This window comes from Dermochelys coriacea, chromosome 15, assembly GCF_009764565.3.
Source record: "Dermochelys coriacea isolate rDerCor1 chromosome 15, rDerCor1.pri.v4, whole genome shotgun sequence".
Lineage (NCBI taxonomy): Eukaryota > Metazoa > Chordata > Testudines > Dermochelyidae > Dermochelys > Dermochelys coriacea.
In genome coordinates this window covers 7,484,874-7,500,038 of record NC_050082.1, presented here as the reverse complement: position 1 = coordinate 7,500,038, position 15,165 = coordinate 7,484,874, and the positions used below count along the sequence as shown (strand labels likewise).

At 43.1% G+C, this 15,165-nt stretch overlaps 1 protein-coding gene across 4 annotated transcripts in view; it reads left to right on the top strand.

Moving 5' to 3' along the window:
- Window positions 1-15,165, top strand: part of MED13L (mediator complex subunit 13L) — a 415,135-nt gene that overhangs the window by 360,653 nt on the left and 39,317 nt on the right. For all 4 annotated transcript variants that reach the window (XM_038373355.2, XM_038373354.2, XM_043497783.1 and 1 more), the window contains exons 18-21: window positions 63-242; window positions 1,933-2,156; window positions 11,747-11,939; window positions 14,382-14,826. In XM_038373355.2, the coding sequence (XP_038229283.1) occupies window positions 63-242; window positions 1,933-2,156; window positions 11,747-11,939; window positions 14,382-14,826 (1,042 nt within the window). The remainder of the gene's footprint in view (window positions 1-62; window positions 243-1,932; window positions 2,157-11,746; window positions 11,940-14,381; window positions 14,827-15,165) is intronic.

Genomic DNA, 15,165 nt, shown 5'->3' with positions numbered 1-15,165 from the left:
AAAAAAATTATGCCCCCTTCTCCTCAACAGAAATATGATTCATACCTTTTTGTCATTTGTAGTACTGGATATCAGCATGCTGTCCTCCCAGGATGTGGTGCGCATGCTACTGTCCCTACAGCCCTTTCTCCAAGATGCCATCCAGAAGAAGCGGACAGGCAGGACCTGGGAGAACATCCAACATGTGCAGGGACCCCTCACCTGGCAGCAGTTCCATAAGATGGCAGGACGGGGAACATATGGTACAGTTTTTTGTGGAACAGCAGTGTTCAGATGAAGGCTATGCTTCCTTACACGTGGGCCTTTAAATGTGTTCTTTGCTGGAAAGTTCATAAGAACAAAAGTCTCCTCAAACGGCTTTTTGCTGTGTTTAATGTTTGAAAGACATTCTTGAGTAATATAGTGGGGGTTGTACCTTCCAAGATGATTGATGTTGAAGATGGGCTTGAACACCTCAAAAGCTTTGGTGAGGTTCAAAATCCCTGTGTGGATTTGATTTTGGTTTGAACCCATAGCTAGTACAATGAATAACCAATAACGTGAAGCATAGAAACTGTTAAATAAAATTAGAGCCCTAGTTTTAAGATTTTAAATATGTTTTAAAATGTCATATTGCTGATATGTTTGGAATTAAACACCTCCTGGTTACAATGAGACTTTTAATTGGAAATATGTTTGACAGAATATGTACTAAGTGAGAACAAACTAATGACTGACCTTTAAACATCATTTTTACTCTTCATGCATTTTGCCTGCATTTTGTGTGAAATTCCCTACTGATCTGTTTTTTTACAGTCTTATTCTATTTTGCCACAGTGCCTCAATTCTCTACTTTCCCTGCTCTGACACTTGACATAATGCTGATTTCCCTTTTGGCTATGACAGGCTGCAGTAACTACCATCACATTCCAATGCCACTGTGCTATATGACAAGTACCTCCAGCCGTTTTTCAACATTTGTAACTACAGTGTAGCATTGAACAGTCAGGATTTTCCAACAGTTACCACACATTGTAACTGAAATGACCATATTTTCCCATATGCGTTAGAACAGTAGATATCTGTGGTGAGTATGTGGTAATGGTTGGTGAATGCTGACTTTTTAGTCATTTATATTTCTTTGGAAATTGCCAGGGTATATTTGGGCTCACATTCTTCAAGCATCAGCAGGTTACACTAGTATTTCTTTATAGCTAGCATAATCCCTAACAACACAGTTTGTGTGAGATCTCAGATTTGTTGTTATGATAATCCTCTCATTTGTGATGGTGACTGTTTTGGGGTTTTTTAATTTGTATTAACTCTAGCCACTTTGCTTAGAAATCAACACTATCCACTTTGGGAGCTACAGTTTTCTTCAGTTGGACATTTTGCACAACCAGCAGGAGCTAAAGCAAGAAACATTAATTTAGTTTCCATGAATTCATGTAATCACTTTTCTTTAGGTTCAAAGGACATATGTGAAATGTTGTTATATCATCATTTAGACAGAGTGAAACCACTTCTTTCAAGACCACAAGTTCAGTCCTCAAGAAGGCCCTGAAATTCTGGCAGAATATGGACTTACAGTACACTAAAAGATATTTTATTGCAATCTTTTAGGGGAATTATAGTAGTGATGCTTGGATTGGCTTCTTCTGCTTTGACTGACTGACCTCTGATTTTATGACACTTCATAAGTATGATATAAATCTTTCTGCCCTGTAATTAAGGACCGTTACCTGAGGAAAAGGACTGTGGAAGGACATTGTTAATATGTTTTGTGGCTGCATCCTGCCTGCACAGAAGAGGTTCAGGCTTTCTGAAAACTCACCATGACAAGAGATTACTGATTTACAACATTTGGCTAGAAAGAGCTCATTTGCTATTGTACCAGACAGTCCTTTCCAATTAAAGTGGTTCTGTAATAATACCCTCTTCTTTTCATATCAGGTTCTGAGGAGTCTCCTGAGCCTCTTCCAATCCCCACTTTACTGGTGGGTTATGACAAGGACTTCCTGACAATCTCTCCATTCTCCTTGCCGTTCTGGGAGAGGCTGTTGCTAGACCCATATGGGGGCCATCGGGATGTCGCTTATATTGTGCTGTGTCCAGAAAATGAGGCCTTGCTCGACGGAGCCAAAACTTTCTTCAGGGACTTGAGTGCTGTATATGAGGTAGGAAAGAGTGACTGTTATGAATTGTTTAGTCATAATTGTTATCCCTGTTTTAGCAGCATGTTCACAGTTGGGTTAAGTTCATGTTCTTTCCTTTCCTTTTAAGCTCTCTTAAACTGTTTAAAACTTAAGTGTTTTAAATAATAATTTGTTACATTATTTTCTTCAGTTTAGGAGGACTTTCTCCACTTTCAGAATACAGGAAAAATATCATCTACTAGAGCTGCATTTACTCTTTTGCATGTTAGCTCCATTTAAGACAAAATTCAGCCCTAAGATACAGCCCTTAAGTGCAGCTGCTGTTTAAGTCAAAGGAAACAAGGCATATGCAGATGAAGGCTGAAAATATCTGAGCAGTAGGAACAGTCTAATAGCAAGATGCACTAAAATGCAGAAGTACAAGGAGACAGGGTAGAGATATAAATAACTCGGAAATATAGGAAAATCTGAAAAGTAGCATTTTCTATAAAATTTATCCAGGAACCTCCTGCATAGGCAAGCAGTACCTGCATGAGATGCTTCCCACGCATCTGGCAGCAAAGTGAGACATCTACACTTTTTCCACTCTGTGGCAATGAAGGGGGAGTAGCCAAACCAGAGTGGGAGGAGTAAGGGATGACTCATGCTAAATGACATGTTCCTAAATCAAAGCAGCAGAACTTTTACCACTGTATTTAAGACTGATTCATTCTCTTGCACAACTTTGATCCTCATCAGGAGTGACATGAGTACAGTTGTGATCTGTGAACCAGTGGTGGCAATACAACTAAGCCCAGTTGTGTAGTCTGCAGATGGAGGATCTTGTTGCTGCACAGATACAAAGGTCCTATGAATGGGATTTCCAAAAGCACTCAGCGTTGGCCTAACCCAATACTGAATGCATTTGAAATAACAGCCATGTGCAGAAAGCCAAGGTCTCAACCACAGATCTTTCACCTTGTTCATGTAAGGGATATCCACACAGTCTGCCCTCTCTGTCTCACCACCTTTGCAGCATAATCATTAGGTAGACAGAGATGGAACATATTTTTGAGAAATCTGAACTGGCAGATTTTCCATGTCTTTACACAGGAGGAATGTATGGCCCAAAGTAAGCAGTCAGCTAGAAGATCATTCAAATAAAAAAAATAATGTTAATGTAGTGCTGTAGAAACTGTGATTGTGCTATTTCAAAAAGCCCTATTAGTCCTTTTCATTTCAGAGGAAGAAAGTGGAAACCATTAGAAAGCATGGTCTTCTAAACACAGAGATTTCTATTTTAATTTTTATAATGTCAAAATGTAAGAATTCACAGTGAGAGATGATTTCTTGCTCTATTCTGAATGGACATGATATTCATACTAGGAGCTCAGTCCTATATTCTGAATCATTGCTTGCATCTTAAAGTATGCTACTGTTTTAGAAAGAGAATGGGGTCAAGCCCTTAAGCAATCCAAAGCAAGGGCAGATTTTGTGAACAACACTAAAACAAGAAGTACTGTAGTTGGTATTATTTACAATTCCAAAGAAATGCTCCTCTAGAAAAAGGAACTGCTCCCATTGTATGAAGAAATTCAACATTTCCTCCACAAGCTACAGCAGATATATCCGCTAAAAACCTGTGAAAAAAATGCTCCTCCAAACAATTCTACTTCACTACATTATCAGGAAAGAATGCTAGGATTGAGATATGTTCATTGAGAATAATCGAGGGTAATGATAAAAGCCTCATCCCACAAGCTGTTTCAAATAGATTGGACAAAGAAAAGGCGTATACTGTGAGAAACAGTCCTTCACTGGTCACTAGTTATATATAAGATGATCAAATACCTCTTTTCCGTTGCTAATTTCTGTGGTAAGAGCAAAGGAATCTAAAATATGAGTTGCCTTAGATCAAAGAAACCCAAAATAACTTTTAGGAAACTCACTTTTTTTTCAGATTGAATGATGATGCCAGAATAGCCAGCCTAGAGCAGTAACACACAAGAACTGCGGTAACACTGTTGTGTCATCAAGAATTCATCCCTGTGTATCATGTATCAAAAACTTTCCTGGAGATGGTCACCGGGGCTCTGCTAGACCTTTGCACCAACAGAGTCAGTTGTGTGGCTAATAAAAGTGTTAAATGTATCAATCTCCTACTTTCTGCGAAGTGAAATTGATCCTTTTACTCACCTGGGTATGGTTCTTTTTTTAGACCTGAGTGCACAGCAGAACCCCATTTATCCAACCCTCCATTATCTGGCTCTCTGTACCACAGATGTGGTCCCCTCATCTCAAAAAAGATATACTAGCGTTAGAAAAAGTTGAGGAAAAGAGCAACTAAAATGATTAGGGGTTTGGAACGGGTCCCATATGAGGAGAGATTAAAGAGGCTAGGACTTTTCATCTTGGAAAAGAGGAGACTAAGGGGGGATATGATAGAAGTCTATAAAATCAGGAGTGGTGTGGAGAAAGTGAATAAGGAAAAGTTATTTACTTGTTCCCATAATATAAGAACTAGGGGCCACCAAATGAAATTAATGGGTAGCAGGTTTAAAACAAATAAAAGGAAGTTCTTCTTCACTCAGCACACAGTCAACCTGTGTAAATCCTTGCCTGAGGAGGTTGTGAAGGCTAGGACTATAACAGTGTTTAAAAGACAACTGGATACCTTCATGGAGGTTAAGTCCATTAATGGCTATTAGTCAGGATGGGTAAGGAATGGTGTCCCTAGCCTCTTTTTGTCAGAGGGTGGAGATGGATGGCAGGAGAGAGATCACTAGATCATTACCTGTTAGGTTCACTCCCTCCAGGGCACCTGGCATTGGCCACTGTCAGTAGACATGATACTGGGCTAGATGGACCTTTGGTCTGACCCAGTATGGCCATTCTTACGTTCTTATTAACCAAATAACCAGTGTGCACAGGTCCAGAAGCAGGCAATCTCTCCTGTGGCCGCTAGATGGGGCTGCAACCTCGCACTTCCCATTCTCCGGATTATCCATTTTTTGATTATTCAATCTGGCCCCAGTCCCATTAGATTGGATATATGGGGTTCTGCTCTATTTAATTGGAGTACAACTGCTTGTTTTCCAATCTAAAGCAGTGGCAGTTCTTTCATTATCCACTAGGATGCAGTACTGCTTAGCAGTCAGAGCTCATGCAGTAGATGACCCTTAGTTAAATAAACTGGTGCTGCTTCTAGTGATGTCCCTGTGGGTGTCCACCTTAGGTGTCCGTGTGCTCCTGGGTTCATAATTGGAGAATTGTGGTAGCAGTGCTCGGTTGGATCGCACATGCGCAGTCCCCGTCTCGCGCTGCTTCAGGTGGCTAACTGATGCTGTGCGAGCAAGCTCCCCTCATTTCCTTCTCCACTGCCATTGGCTCAAGTCGCAGCAACTAGCAGCGCCTTGCAGTTTTCTGAGTAGCACAGTTTCCCTTAGTTTTAGTTTTCAGTTAGAATAGTTAGAGTTAGTACTTTATCCCCGTCCTCTCGTTTCTCCAAAAAAATTATTTATATATATATATATATATATATATATATATTTTCTCCTCATAGAGCTGTAGGTTTCCATTTTTTTCATGCTGCAGCATGGTATTTGTCTCCCCACCCCACCCCCCATGGGGAGAGTACACTCCCTGAGGGACTTGCCTGGCTCAACAGGGTTCAAAAGTTGCATTACCAGGAGGCTTTCTGTACCTCTCTTTGTGTCTGGTGTCTCAGCAAGACATACACCACAGAAGTGCTCGCACTGTCACAATCTGAAAGCCCACAGCAGAAAGACGAGAGATCTCCAATTTAAACTTCTCATGGAGAAGTTTCTCTGCCTGGCGTTTGAGCCTGAGGGTATGCACCCCATCTGGCCAGAAATCACCAACTGCAGCCTCTGATGGGCCCTTTTTCCACGGCCTGGGCTCCCGATCAGACCACCAAGAAGGCTACAAAGAAACCCGAGGTACCACATCCCCAACCTTGGAGTTGGCCAAGAAAAGGCACGCCACTAATGGGCAAACACTCCCGGTACTGACCACACCAGCCATGTCAAAAATGTCAAAGGCCGAAACAGTGGGACCCTCTGGAACTGTTGGAACCAGGAAAACGGAAGTCGCCAAGGAGCCGAGCTCGGACACAGGTACCAAGGGGAAAATGAAACCCTATGCTGCAGTACCGCCAGACATGACTAAACAGTCGGTACTGAGCACCTCAGCATCCCCACTGCTAATGATGCCACCTAGTGTGGACATCGTGCACTCCAGTTACACACCAATACCGACAGGCAGTTTTCAGCATACAGTACCGATTCCTACCACACCCACGGTACCGATGTCATACGCTTTGCAGCAATTCCTGCGCCAAAAAGACCTCACTGTCTCTTCTATACTGGAGTCTCCCATCCTCAGCACCAATGGTATCTTGGTCCTTGCGGTAGCTAGTCAACCCAGCTCTCCACCTCTTTAGGCTTCGCAGTTCTTATGTGAAGGTGAAGATGGAGACGAGGATGTTGGGGACTCTCCACAACATTCCTCCCCTGTAGCTACTCCTATCACGCATGCTGCTCTGTGCAAGAGCTACCCAGCAAACCCTCCAAACCAACTCTGATACGGGCACCCCTGGATGCCCATTATTCTCTTCCCGCCACAATGGCCATTTTGGAGACTGTGAGCAGCATATCCACAACAACAGCAGCAGTGTGTATCTGACAGCCTTCCCAGGGCTAGCCCATATCAATTACCTTTATTAACACCACAGGGACCGCTTGACACCTCAGAACAGGGGGCTGAAGAGGAGGAGATACTCTCTGACCAGGACAATCCACCTGAAGTCCACTTCTCTTCATCCTCACCTGATGACACTATTAAGCCCCCACCTCCCAACACAGATGATGATTTCAAACAATTCCAAGACTTCTATAAGAGAGTTGCCACCTCACTGGACGTTTCTCTGGAAGTAGTCCAGGAGTCTCAACATAAATTAGTAGATATACTGCACACATCGACCTCATCTAAAATAGTCCTTCCAATGAATGATGTGATTATGGACCACGTAAAGTTGCTTTGGCAAACCCCTGCAACAATTCCACCTATCTGTAAGAAGTCGGATAAAAGGTACTACGTGCCTGTAAAGGGCACTGAATTTCTCTTTTCGTATCCAGGGCTGAACTCATTGGTGATTGACACAGTCAGTGAATGGAGTAGACAGCATTACCCCAGAAACACCCCTTATGACAAAGACTGGAAATGGCTCAACCTTTTCAGCTGCAAAGCATACTCTGCTGCAACCTTACAATTAAGATTAGCCAACTATGAAGCCATACTGGCAAAGTATGACCAAAATAACTACACAAGTATAAGTTTATTCCAGATGACAAAAAAGAACAGTACAAATCTATCTCACAGAAGGTCAACTTATAACCAGAACAGTATTACAGGCTGCTCTTGACTTGGCAGATTAAACAGCGAGATCCATAGCAACAATGGTTGTTATGAGGAGGGCTTCCGGGCTCCATCTATCATGATTCCCACAGCCAGTACAGTTGACTGTAGAAGACTTACCATTCAAGGGATCCAAACTCTTTGCGGACAAAACAGACAAGTTGGTACACACACTCAAGTATTCAAGGGTGACATTGCAATCTCTAGGCATTTACACACCTAAGATCAAAAGAAGACAGGGATGTTATCAAGCCCCTCAAAGATCCCGACCCCCTCCATTGTACAACGCCATAGATACTATGGCCATCAGGAGCAGAAACAGAAAAACTCAAGAAGATGGCAGTCTGCTCCCTCAAATACTACGTCTCAGTCATCAACTTCCAGACAACAAATTTGAAGCCCTGGTCGAGGGCCCGAGAACCCCATCTCTTTAAATGCTGGAACCGCTACCACTTGCAAGACCTTTGGAGATCGTCTGATTCCATTTTACCCAATCTGGCAGAGTTTTACAACAGACAGATGAATATTAGAAATTATTAAAACTGGTTAATCCATCCCCTTTACTTCCAAACTCCCTACTCACCCCCTTCCCTGTCCCTCTTCAGGGACCCCACTCACAAGCATCTACTGTAAGAAGAGATAATCCACCTCATATCTCTAGGAGCAGTAGAAACTGTACCATCCAAGTACATAGGTAAGGGGTTCTTTTCCCCTATTTTCTCACAGAGAAAAAAACAGGAGGCTGGAGACATATCCTCGATCTACGGTGACGCAACGAATATGTGAAAACTCTGTGATTCAAAATGGTCACACTAGGCACCATAATCTCAGCATTAGAAAAGGGGGACTGGTTCTCAGCCCTCAACCTCTAGGACGCATATTTTCATATATCCATCCATCACATAGAAAATTTCTATGATTTGCAATAGGACAAGATGATTTTGAATACAAAGTTCTACCCTTTGGCCTTTCCATTGCACCTGGGGTATTCTCAAAGGTACTAGCCGTAGTAGCTGCCTACCCATGCAGGGAGGGAATTGTGATATTTCCCTACTTGGACGATTGTCTGCTGAAAGCATCAACGCTGCAGGCAGCGATAGAGTCCACCAAAAACACTAGAACTCTATTTGGAAGGTTAGGCCTTCAGATAAACATACAAAAATTGACACCTGGAATTAATTGGGTCAGACCTCAACTCTTTTTTGGGGGGGAAGGGATAGCTCAGTAGTTTGAGCATTGGCCTGCTAAACCCAAGGTTTTGAGTTCAATCCTTGAGGGGGCCTTAGGGATCCCTCAATTCTTAGGGATCTGGGGCAAAAATTGGGGATTGGTCCTGCTTTGAGCAGGGGGTTAGACTAGATGACTTCCTGAGGTCCCTTTCAATCCTGATATTCGAACTGCTTCCCTACCAGCAAAATGATTTCTGACTTTAATCAACTTGATCTCCATGGCGCAAAACAGCCCAAAGTGTCTGCCAGACCTTGCCTACAAATTCTAAGCCACATGACCGCTGTGATCTTCATCATCAGACACACAAGACTACATATGCAATGTCTACAAGCTGGCTCCCGACAAATTATATCCCATTTAGTCACAGTTTAAACAAGCGCCTCACCATGTCAGATAAAATAAAAGACTCCCTTTTTTGGTGGACCAATCCAGACAACGTGCCCTTCCTACAGAATCCACTGTTGCTCACCATCACCACGGAAGCATCCCTTCTAGGTTGGGGAGCACACCTGAAACCACACTCTATACAGGGCCAATGGTCCACGACAGAGTCCCATCTTCATATAAACCTGCTAGAACTGAGAGCGGTTCGGAACGTTTGCTTCCTCTTCTTGGTGATCATCAAAGACAAGACAGTGCAGATCCTTATCGACAATGTGGCTTGTATGTTTTACATAAACAGACAAGAGGGAGCGTGATCACACTCTCTGTATGGAACCAATGTGACTCTGGCAATGGTGCATCAAGCACAATGTCCATATTACAGCATCATATCTACCTGGTTGTCAGAATACCACAGCAGATACCCTGAACAGAACTTCTATCAGAGCACAAGTGGGGTTGAATACACATGTACTCTTAAACATTTTTCGGACGTGGGGGTTTCCAACAATAGATCTATTTGCAACCACAAAAAATACCAAATGCCCAGTTTTGTTCCAGGGCTGGTCTCAGTCTACATTCTCTGGGTGATGCCTTCCTCATCAAGTGGTACACTCCCTTCCCACCCCCCTCCTAGGTCGCATGCGTCACAAGGTCAGACAAGACAGATCCACAGTGATCTTAATAGCCCTCACATAGTCACGACAAATATGGTATACTTATCTTCTCCATATGGCAGTTTGTCCCTAATGCATACTCTCACTTCTACCTTGGCTGCTATCGCAGGATGCACCATCCATCCGGATCCCCAAAGACTCCATCTCAAAGCATGGTTACTGCATGGCTCTCAGATCTGAAATTACATGATCCACAGACATTCAAAACATTTTGTTGAACAGTCGTAGGACAACTGCCCGACTTACATACATACATAAGTGGAGGCGATTCGACTCATGGTGCTAACACAAACACGCCACACCTATGGCAGCCCCCTTACCTCTCATTCTAGACTACATGCTAGAACTAAAACAGATGGGCCTTTCCATGAGTTCAATATGAGTACATCTATCAGCCATCATGGTGTTCCATCACAAAGTAGATGGATATTCTTCTTTTACACACCCACTTACTAAATGCTTTCTTAAGGGCCTCTCCAGTTCCTAACCAGATGTTTACAATCCTAACCCACCATGGGACTCAACTTAGTCCTTCATGACCTCACCATCTCTCCATTGGAGCTCAGGGCAACAAGCTCCTTGCTACACCTTTCCATGAAAGTTGCATTCCTAGTGGCCATTACATCCACCAAGAGCGTGGGAGAACTGGGAGCTCTCGTGGCTGACCCACCTTGCACAATCTTTTTCAAAGATAAAGTATCCCTCAGGCCACATTCCAAGTTTCTACCTAAAGTTGCCTTATCCTTTCACTTCAACCAAACAATCCACTACTGACATTTTTTCCCAAACCACATGTGGATAACCGATAGTCCAGATTACATTCCTTGGATGTCCGCAGGGCTATAGCCTTCTACACTAATAAAACAAAATCTCAAGTCTCCAAAACTGTTCATCTCCTTCGCCGAATGATCAAAATGCAATGGCATATCCAAACAACAGCTATCCAAATGGATATCAGACTGCATAAAACTTTATCTCCAACATGACCGACAGCCCCCTACGGGGATCCGCACACATTCTATCAGAGCGCTATCGGCCTCCATAGCATTTTTTAACTATGTTCCCATCAAGGATATCTGTAGGGCTGCAACATGGGCCTCACCCCACACATTTATTCATCATTACACTTTGCAACAACACGCATCTTCTGATACCCTGTTCAGTTGCACTGTACTCTCATCTGGTACGACTTCAATTCCAAAGCCCCCTCTTTCCACCGGAGGGCACTGCTTTTAAGTCACCTAAAGTGGAGCACGCACAGGGACATCACTCGAAGAAGAAGAGAAAGTTACTCACCTTGTGCAGTAACGGAGGTTCTTCAAGATGTGCGTCCCCGTGGGTGCTCCACTACCCTACCCCACCCCTCTACTTTGGAGTTTAGTACTAGGCTTTGCAGTAGAAAAGGAACAGAGAGGTGGTTGGTCACACAGTGACAATTAGTTGCCTGAAGCGGCACGAGATGGGGACCGTGCACGTGCAACCCAACCAGGCACTGCTACCATAAAGCTCCGATTACAAGCGCAGGGGTGCACGGACACTGAAAGTGGAACACCCACAGGGACACCCATCTTGAAGAACCTCAGTTACTGCACAAGGTGAGTAACTTTCTCTTTCTTACACCTGCAGATTTCAAACATAAAACAGAGTCTCTTGTCAACCTCAGTGTATACTGTAGAATTTATAGGACAGACCATACTTTATAGCTCTAGCTTGACTGTAAATGTAAGTTAAGTCAGCCAGAGATAAAGAACAACATAGCCTTTCATTTTTACAATTACAAATTTGTACTATATGGGGCTGCCATTGGAGAGAGGGCATGAGACTGGAAAACCAGTCTGTTTATCAAGTTACTGTTTTTGTTCTATGGGCATGGCATCTTGTTGCAAATATTTCTTCTTGTGCCACCAGATGTGTAGGCTTGGCCAACACAAACCAATCTGCAAAGTGTTACGTGATGGAATCATGCGGGTGGGAAAGACCATGGCGCAAAAGGTGACAGATGAGCTAGTGAGCGAATGGTTTAACCAGCCTTGGGGCAGTGAGGAGTGTGACAATCATTCCAGACTCAAACTTTATGCGCAAGTTTGTCGGCATCACCTAGGTACGTGAAGTTGGGTTAGGATGAAAATAAGATTGTTTTGTTTTGGGTTATGGGGGGGGAACAGCTTTCCCTTTAAATGCTTTTATGATCTGTAAAATGGTTGTAAAAATAGCTTTGTTGGGCTCCATTTTAATGGTCTCTCCGTGATTTCCATATTACATTTATTCACTTGACAAGTAAAAAGATGTATTTTTTCTAACTGCCAGCCCTGTAAACTCCTCTTGAGATCCAAAAGCCGATTTCTGTTTCCTGCTGAGAAATCAGTGTACTACTGGACACTTGCTCATCTATCCCAAAGGCCCTCTTATGCAGGTGTAAACATATATATTGAGCTATTCGGGGTTAATGAGCACATCTGGGATGTAGTGTCACATCATTGTGATTGAATGGTTTATCTGATGAGCTAGTGAGCGAATGGTTACACAGATTAGGACTAGCTGAGTGAAATTCAACTCAGCAAGACTAAATTAATAGGTATGGGTTGACTGAATCAACTGGAAGAATTTATAGTGGCTATTTCATGTCCCTTGGCAAGCAGAGTATGCCCACTCTTTGTTCTAACTGGCTTGGGCCTTGGCTGAGAGAGCACCCATCTTCCTATGTGATCCCTTGGCAATTTATTATTTATATTAGTGTTGAGGAGCCCCAATGAAGGCTCATAACCCTATTGTCCTATGCACTATACAATCACAGAACAGAAAGATGGTGTCTGCCTAAAAGAGCTTAAGTAAGGCAAAAGACAACATGAAGATATAGACAGTTGATGGAGCACAAGAAAACAATGAGACAATGCCAGTCTGCATGATAGGTAATTGTCTCCAGACATCAGCTGCTGAACTGTTGATGAATTTAGATCACTGTGGTGTGCAAGTTGAGAGTCCTCTGATATAATGGTAGTGGGGAGGATGCTAGGTTGTTTTCAGTGAAGTACTGAAATTACTGCCTCCTGACCCTTTTTGATGTCTCAGATGTTGACAGTACTTGAGTACTTGCCTCTGCTGACCATGAGGGATGGTCAGGCTTTAGAGAAGGGGAAGTTCAGGATAGTGTTTGAGGGTTTGGGTAGGTAGGTGAGTAATAGTAGTTGTAATAGGTTAATGAGTAAAGGGATCATTTAATTATTTTGTTTAAGAAGGCATAAAATAAGAAGCTGGAGCATGGGCAGGAGCTCTGTACCAATTAGACTTAAATAATTAGCATTCAATAAATAATAATAATACCTAGCTCTTATGGCACTTCTCTTCAGTAAATCTCAAAGTGCTTTTCAAAGAAGTAAATACTATTATCCCCATTTTAAAGAAGTGGCGGGCTCATTTTAGCGAGACCCCCTAGATCCAGCTGAGCGATTCTTGGTGCAGAACTTTTAGTAGTAGATGGGGATGGGGAAGGTAGCACTAAGCCATCTTTCTTCTTCCTCACTCTTTGGCCCAAACTGACACTTAGAATAACTCAGAATGGCATTAGGGCTCAAGTAACACCAGCTAAAACAGACCTGAAAGTAAGTTTACACTGCAAAAACAAGTTGTGCTAAAGGGCTAAAAATAGCAGTGGATTTCGGATCCCAGGCTCCAGCCCAAGCGGGAATGTCTACTCCGCTATTTTTAGCTCCATAGTGTGAGCCCCATGAGCCCAAGTCAGTTGGCGCAGGCTCTGAAACTCATTGCTATGGCAGGTCTCATTGTCATAGCGGATGTATATATTGTGGACACACCCTAAGTGCTCTGAGACTGCTTGCTGGCTGGGCGTTGCGCCATCTGTTAATGATTCCTGTGCTTGGGAGAAGCACAGAGGTCAGAATCTAGCGCATTTATCTTTAACAATTGCCAGTATCCCACTACTTCTTTCAGTTTGCTTTTAGTTTTCATTTACCACATATCTGGGTAAAAGCATTACCATACTGATTAATATGATAGGTACTCCATGCTCACACGCAGAAGTGTGTAGTATGTGCTCAGTCCATGAAGTTGCATAAGGCGCAACCATAATTAAATTAAATCTCCCAGAATAGTAGTTCATGTAAAAAGGGCTTGGATTGACAAAGGTAAAGATGCTCTGTTAAATGCTCATTGTGAACTCTAATTCAGTTAGCTGTTTATGAAGTTGAATGCCATCTACAGCCACAAATACAGCGTTATCACATCACAATCGAACCAGAAGTAATGACATGTCAATAGTAATGTTTATTCACTTCCCCTTCTCTTCATACTGTAGGAACTCTGCAAAGCCAAGCCTGTACTTAGAGATAGTTGAATCATGTTATTAAAAGGGACTAATTGCAGAATTGATCTACAATTAAATATTTATAATGGAAATTATACTCTCAATATTTTCCTTCTCCCTCAAATGTTCTGAAAGCCTAGTACCGTATAACTTTACAGTGCTTTGTTTGGTGAGATCTGATACGCTACCATTAATCTATCTTGTGTTTATGCATACTTTCAGCACCTTACTTAGCCAGTCTGCAGCTTGACAGCAGCCTGTTGATACCACCTAAATACCAAACCTCAGCGCCAGCAAGCCAAGGGCAAGCAATGCCTGGGAACACTGGACCTGTACCCCCAAATTCAACATGTCTGTCAGCTCCTGGGGCACCACCAACAGGCAGTTCCTTTAATTCCACGCCCAATGGTGGGACCACTAACCTTATAGCAGGAAGTAGTTCAGCATCTGGATCCTCTGTGCCACAGTTGTCAGCAACATCCTCGACACCCAGCATTAACCAGATGAGCACTACCTCTTCTTCAGGGTTTAGTGGAATTGTAGGTCCAGGGCAGAACACCAGCACTGGGGGAAATTCTACAGACAGACCGCCAGGGAGCACAGGTTCTGGAGGAGACACTGAACCTGGACAGAACTCATCACAGCAACAGCAAGAAGGACAGGAAAGGTAAGTTACTAAATACGTGAATGAGCCCATGTATTACCAATTCAGTTCCTCATTAGGGTGTGTCTACACTGCAACTAAACACCTGCAGCTGGCCTGTGTCAGTTGACTCAAGCTTGCAGGGCTTGTGTTTGTAAAACTGCAATATAGATGTTCAGACTCAAGCTATAGCCAGGGTTCTGGGACCCCACAAGAGTGGAGCATCCCAGAGGCCAGGCTCCAGCCTGAGCCCGAACATCTACATCGCACTTTTACAACCCCGCAGCCAAAGCCCCACAAGCCCGAGTCAGCTGACGCGGGCCAGCTGCAGGTGTTTAATTGCAATGTAGACATATTCTTATC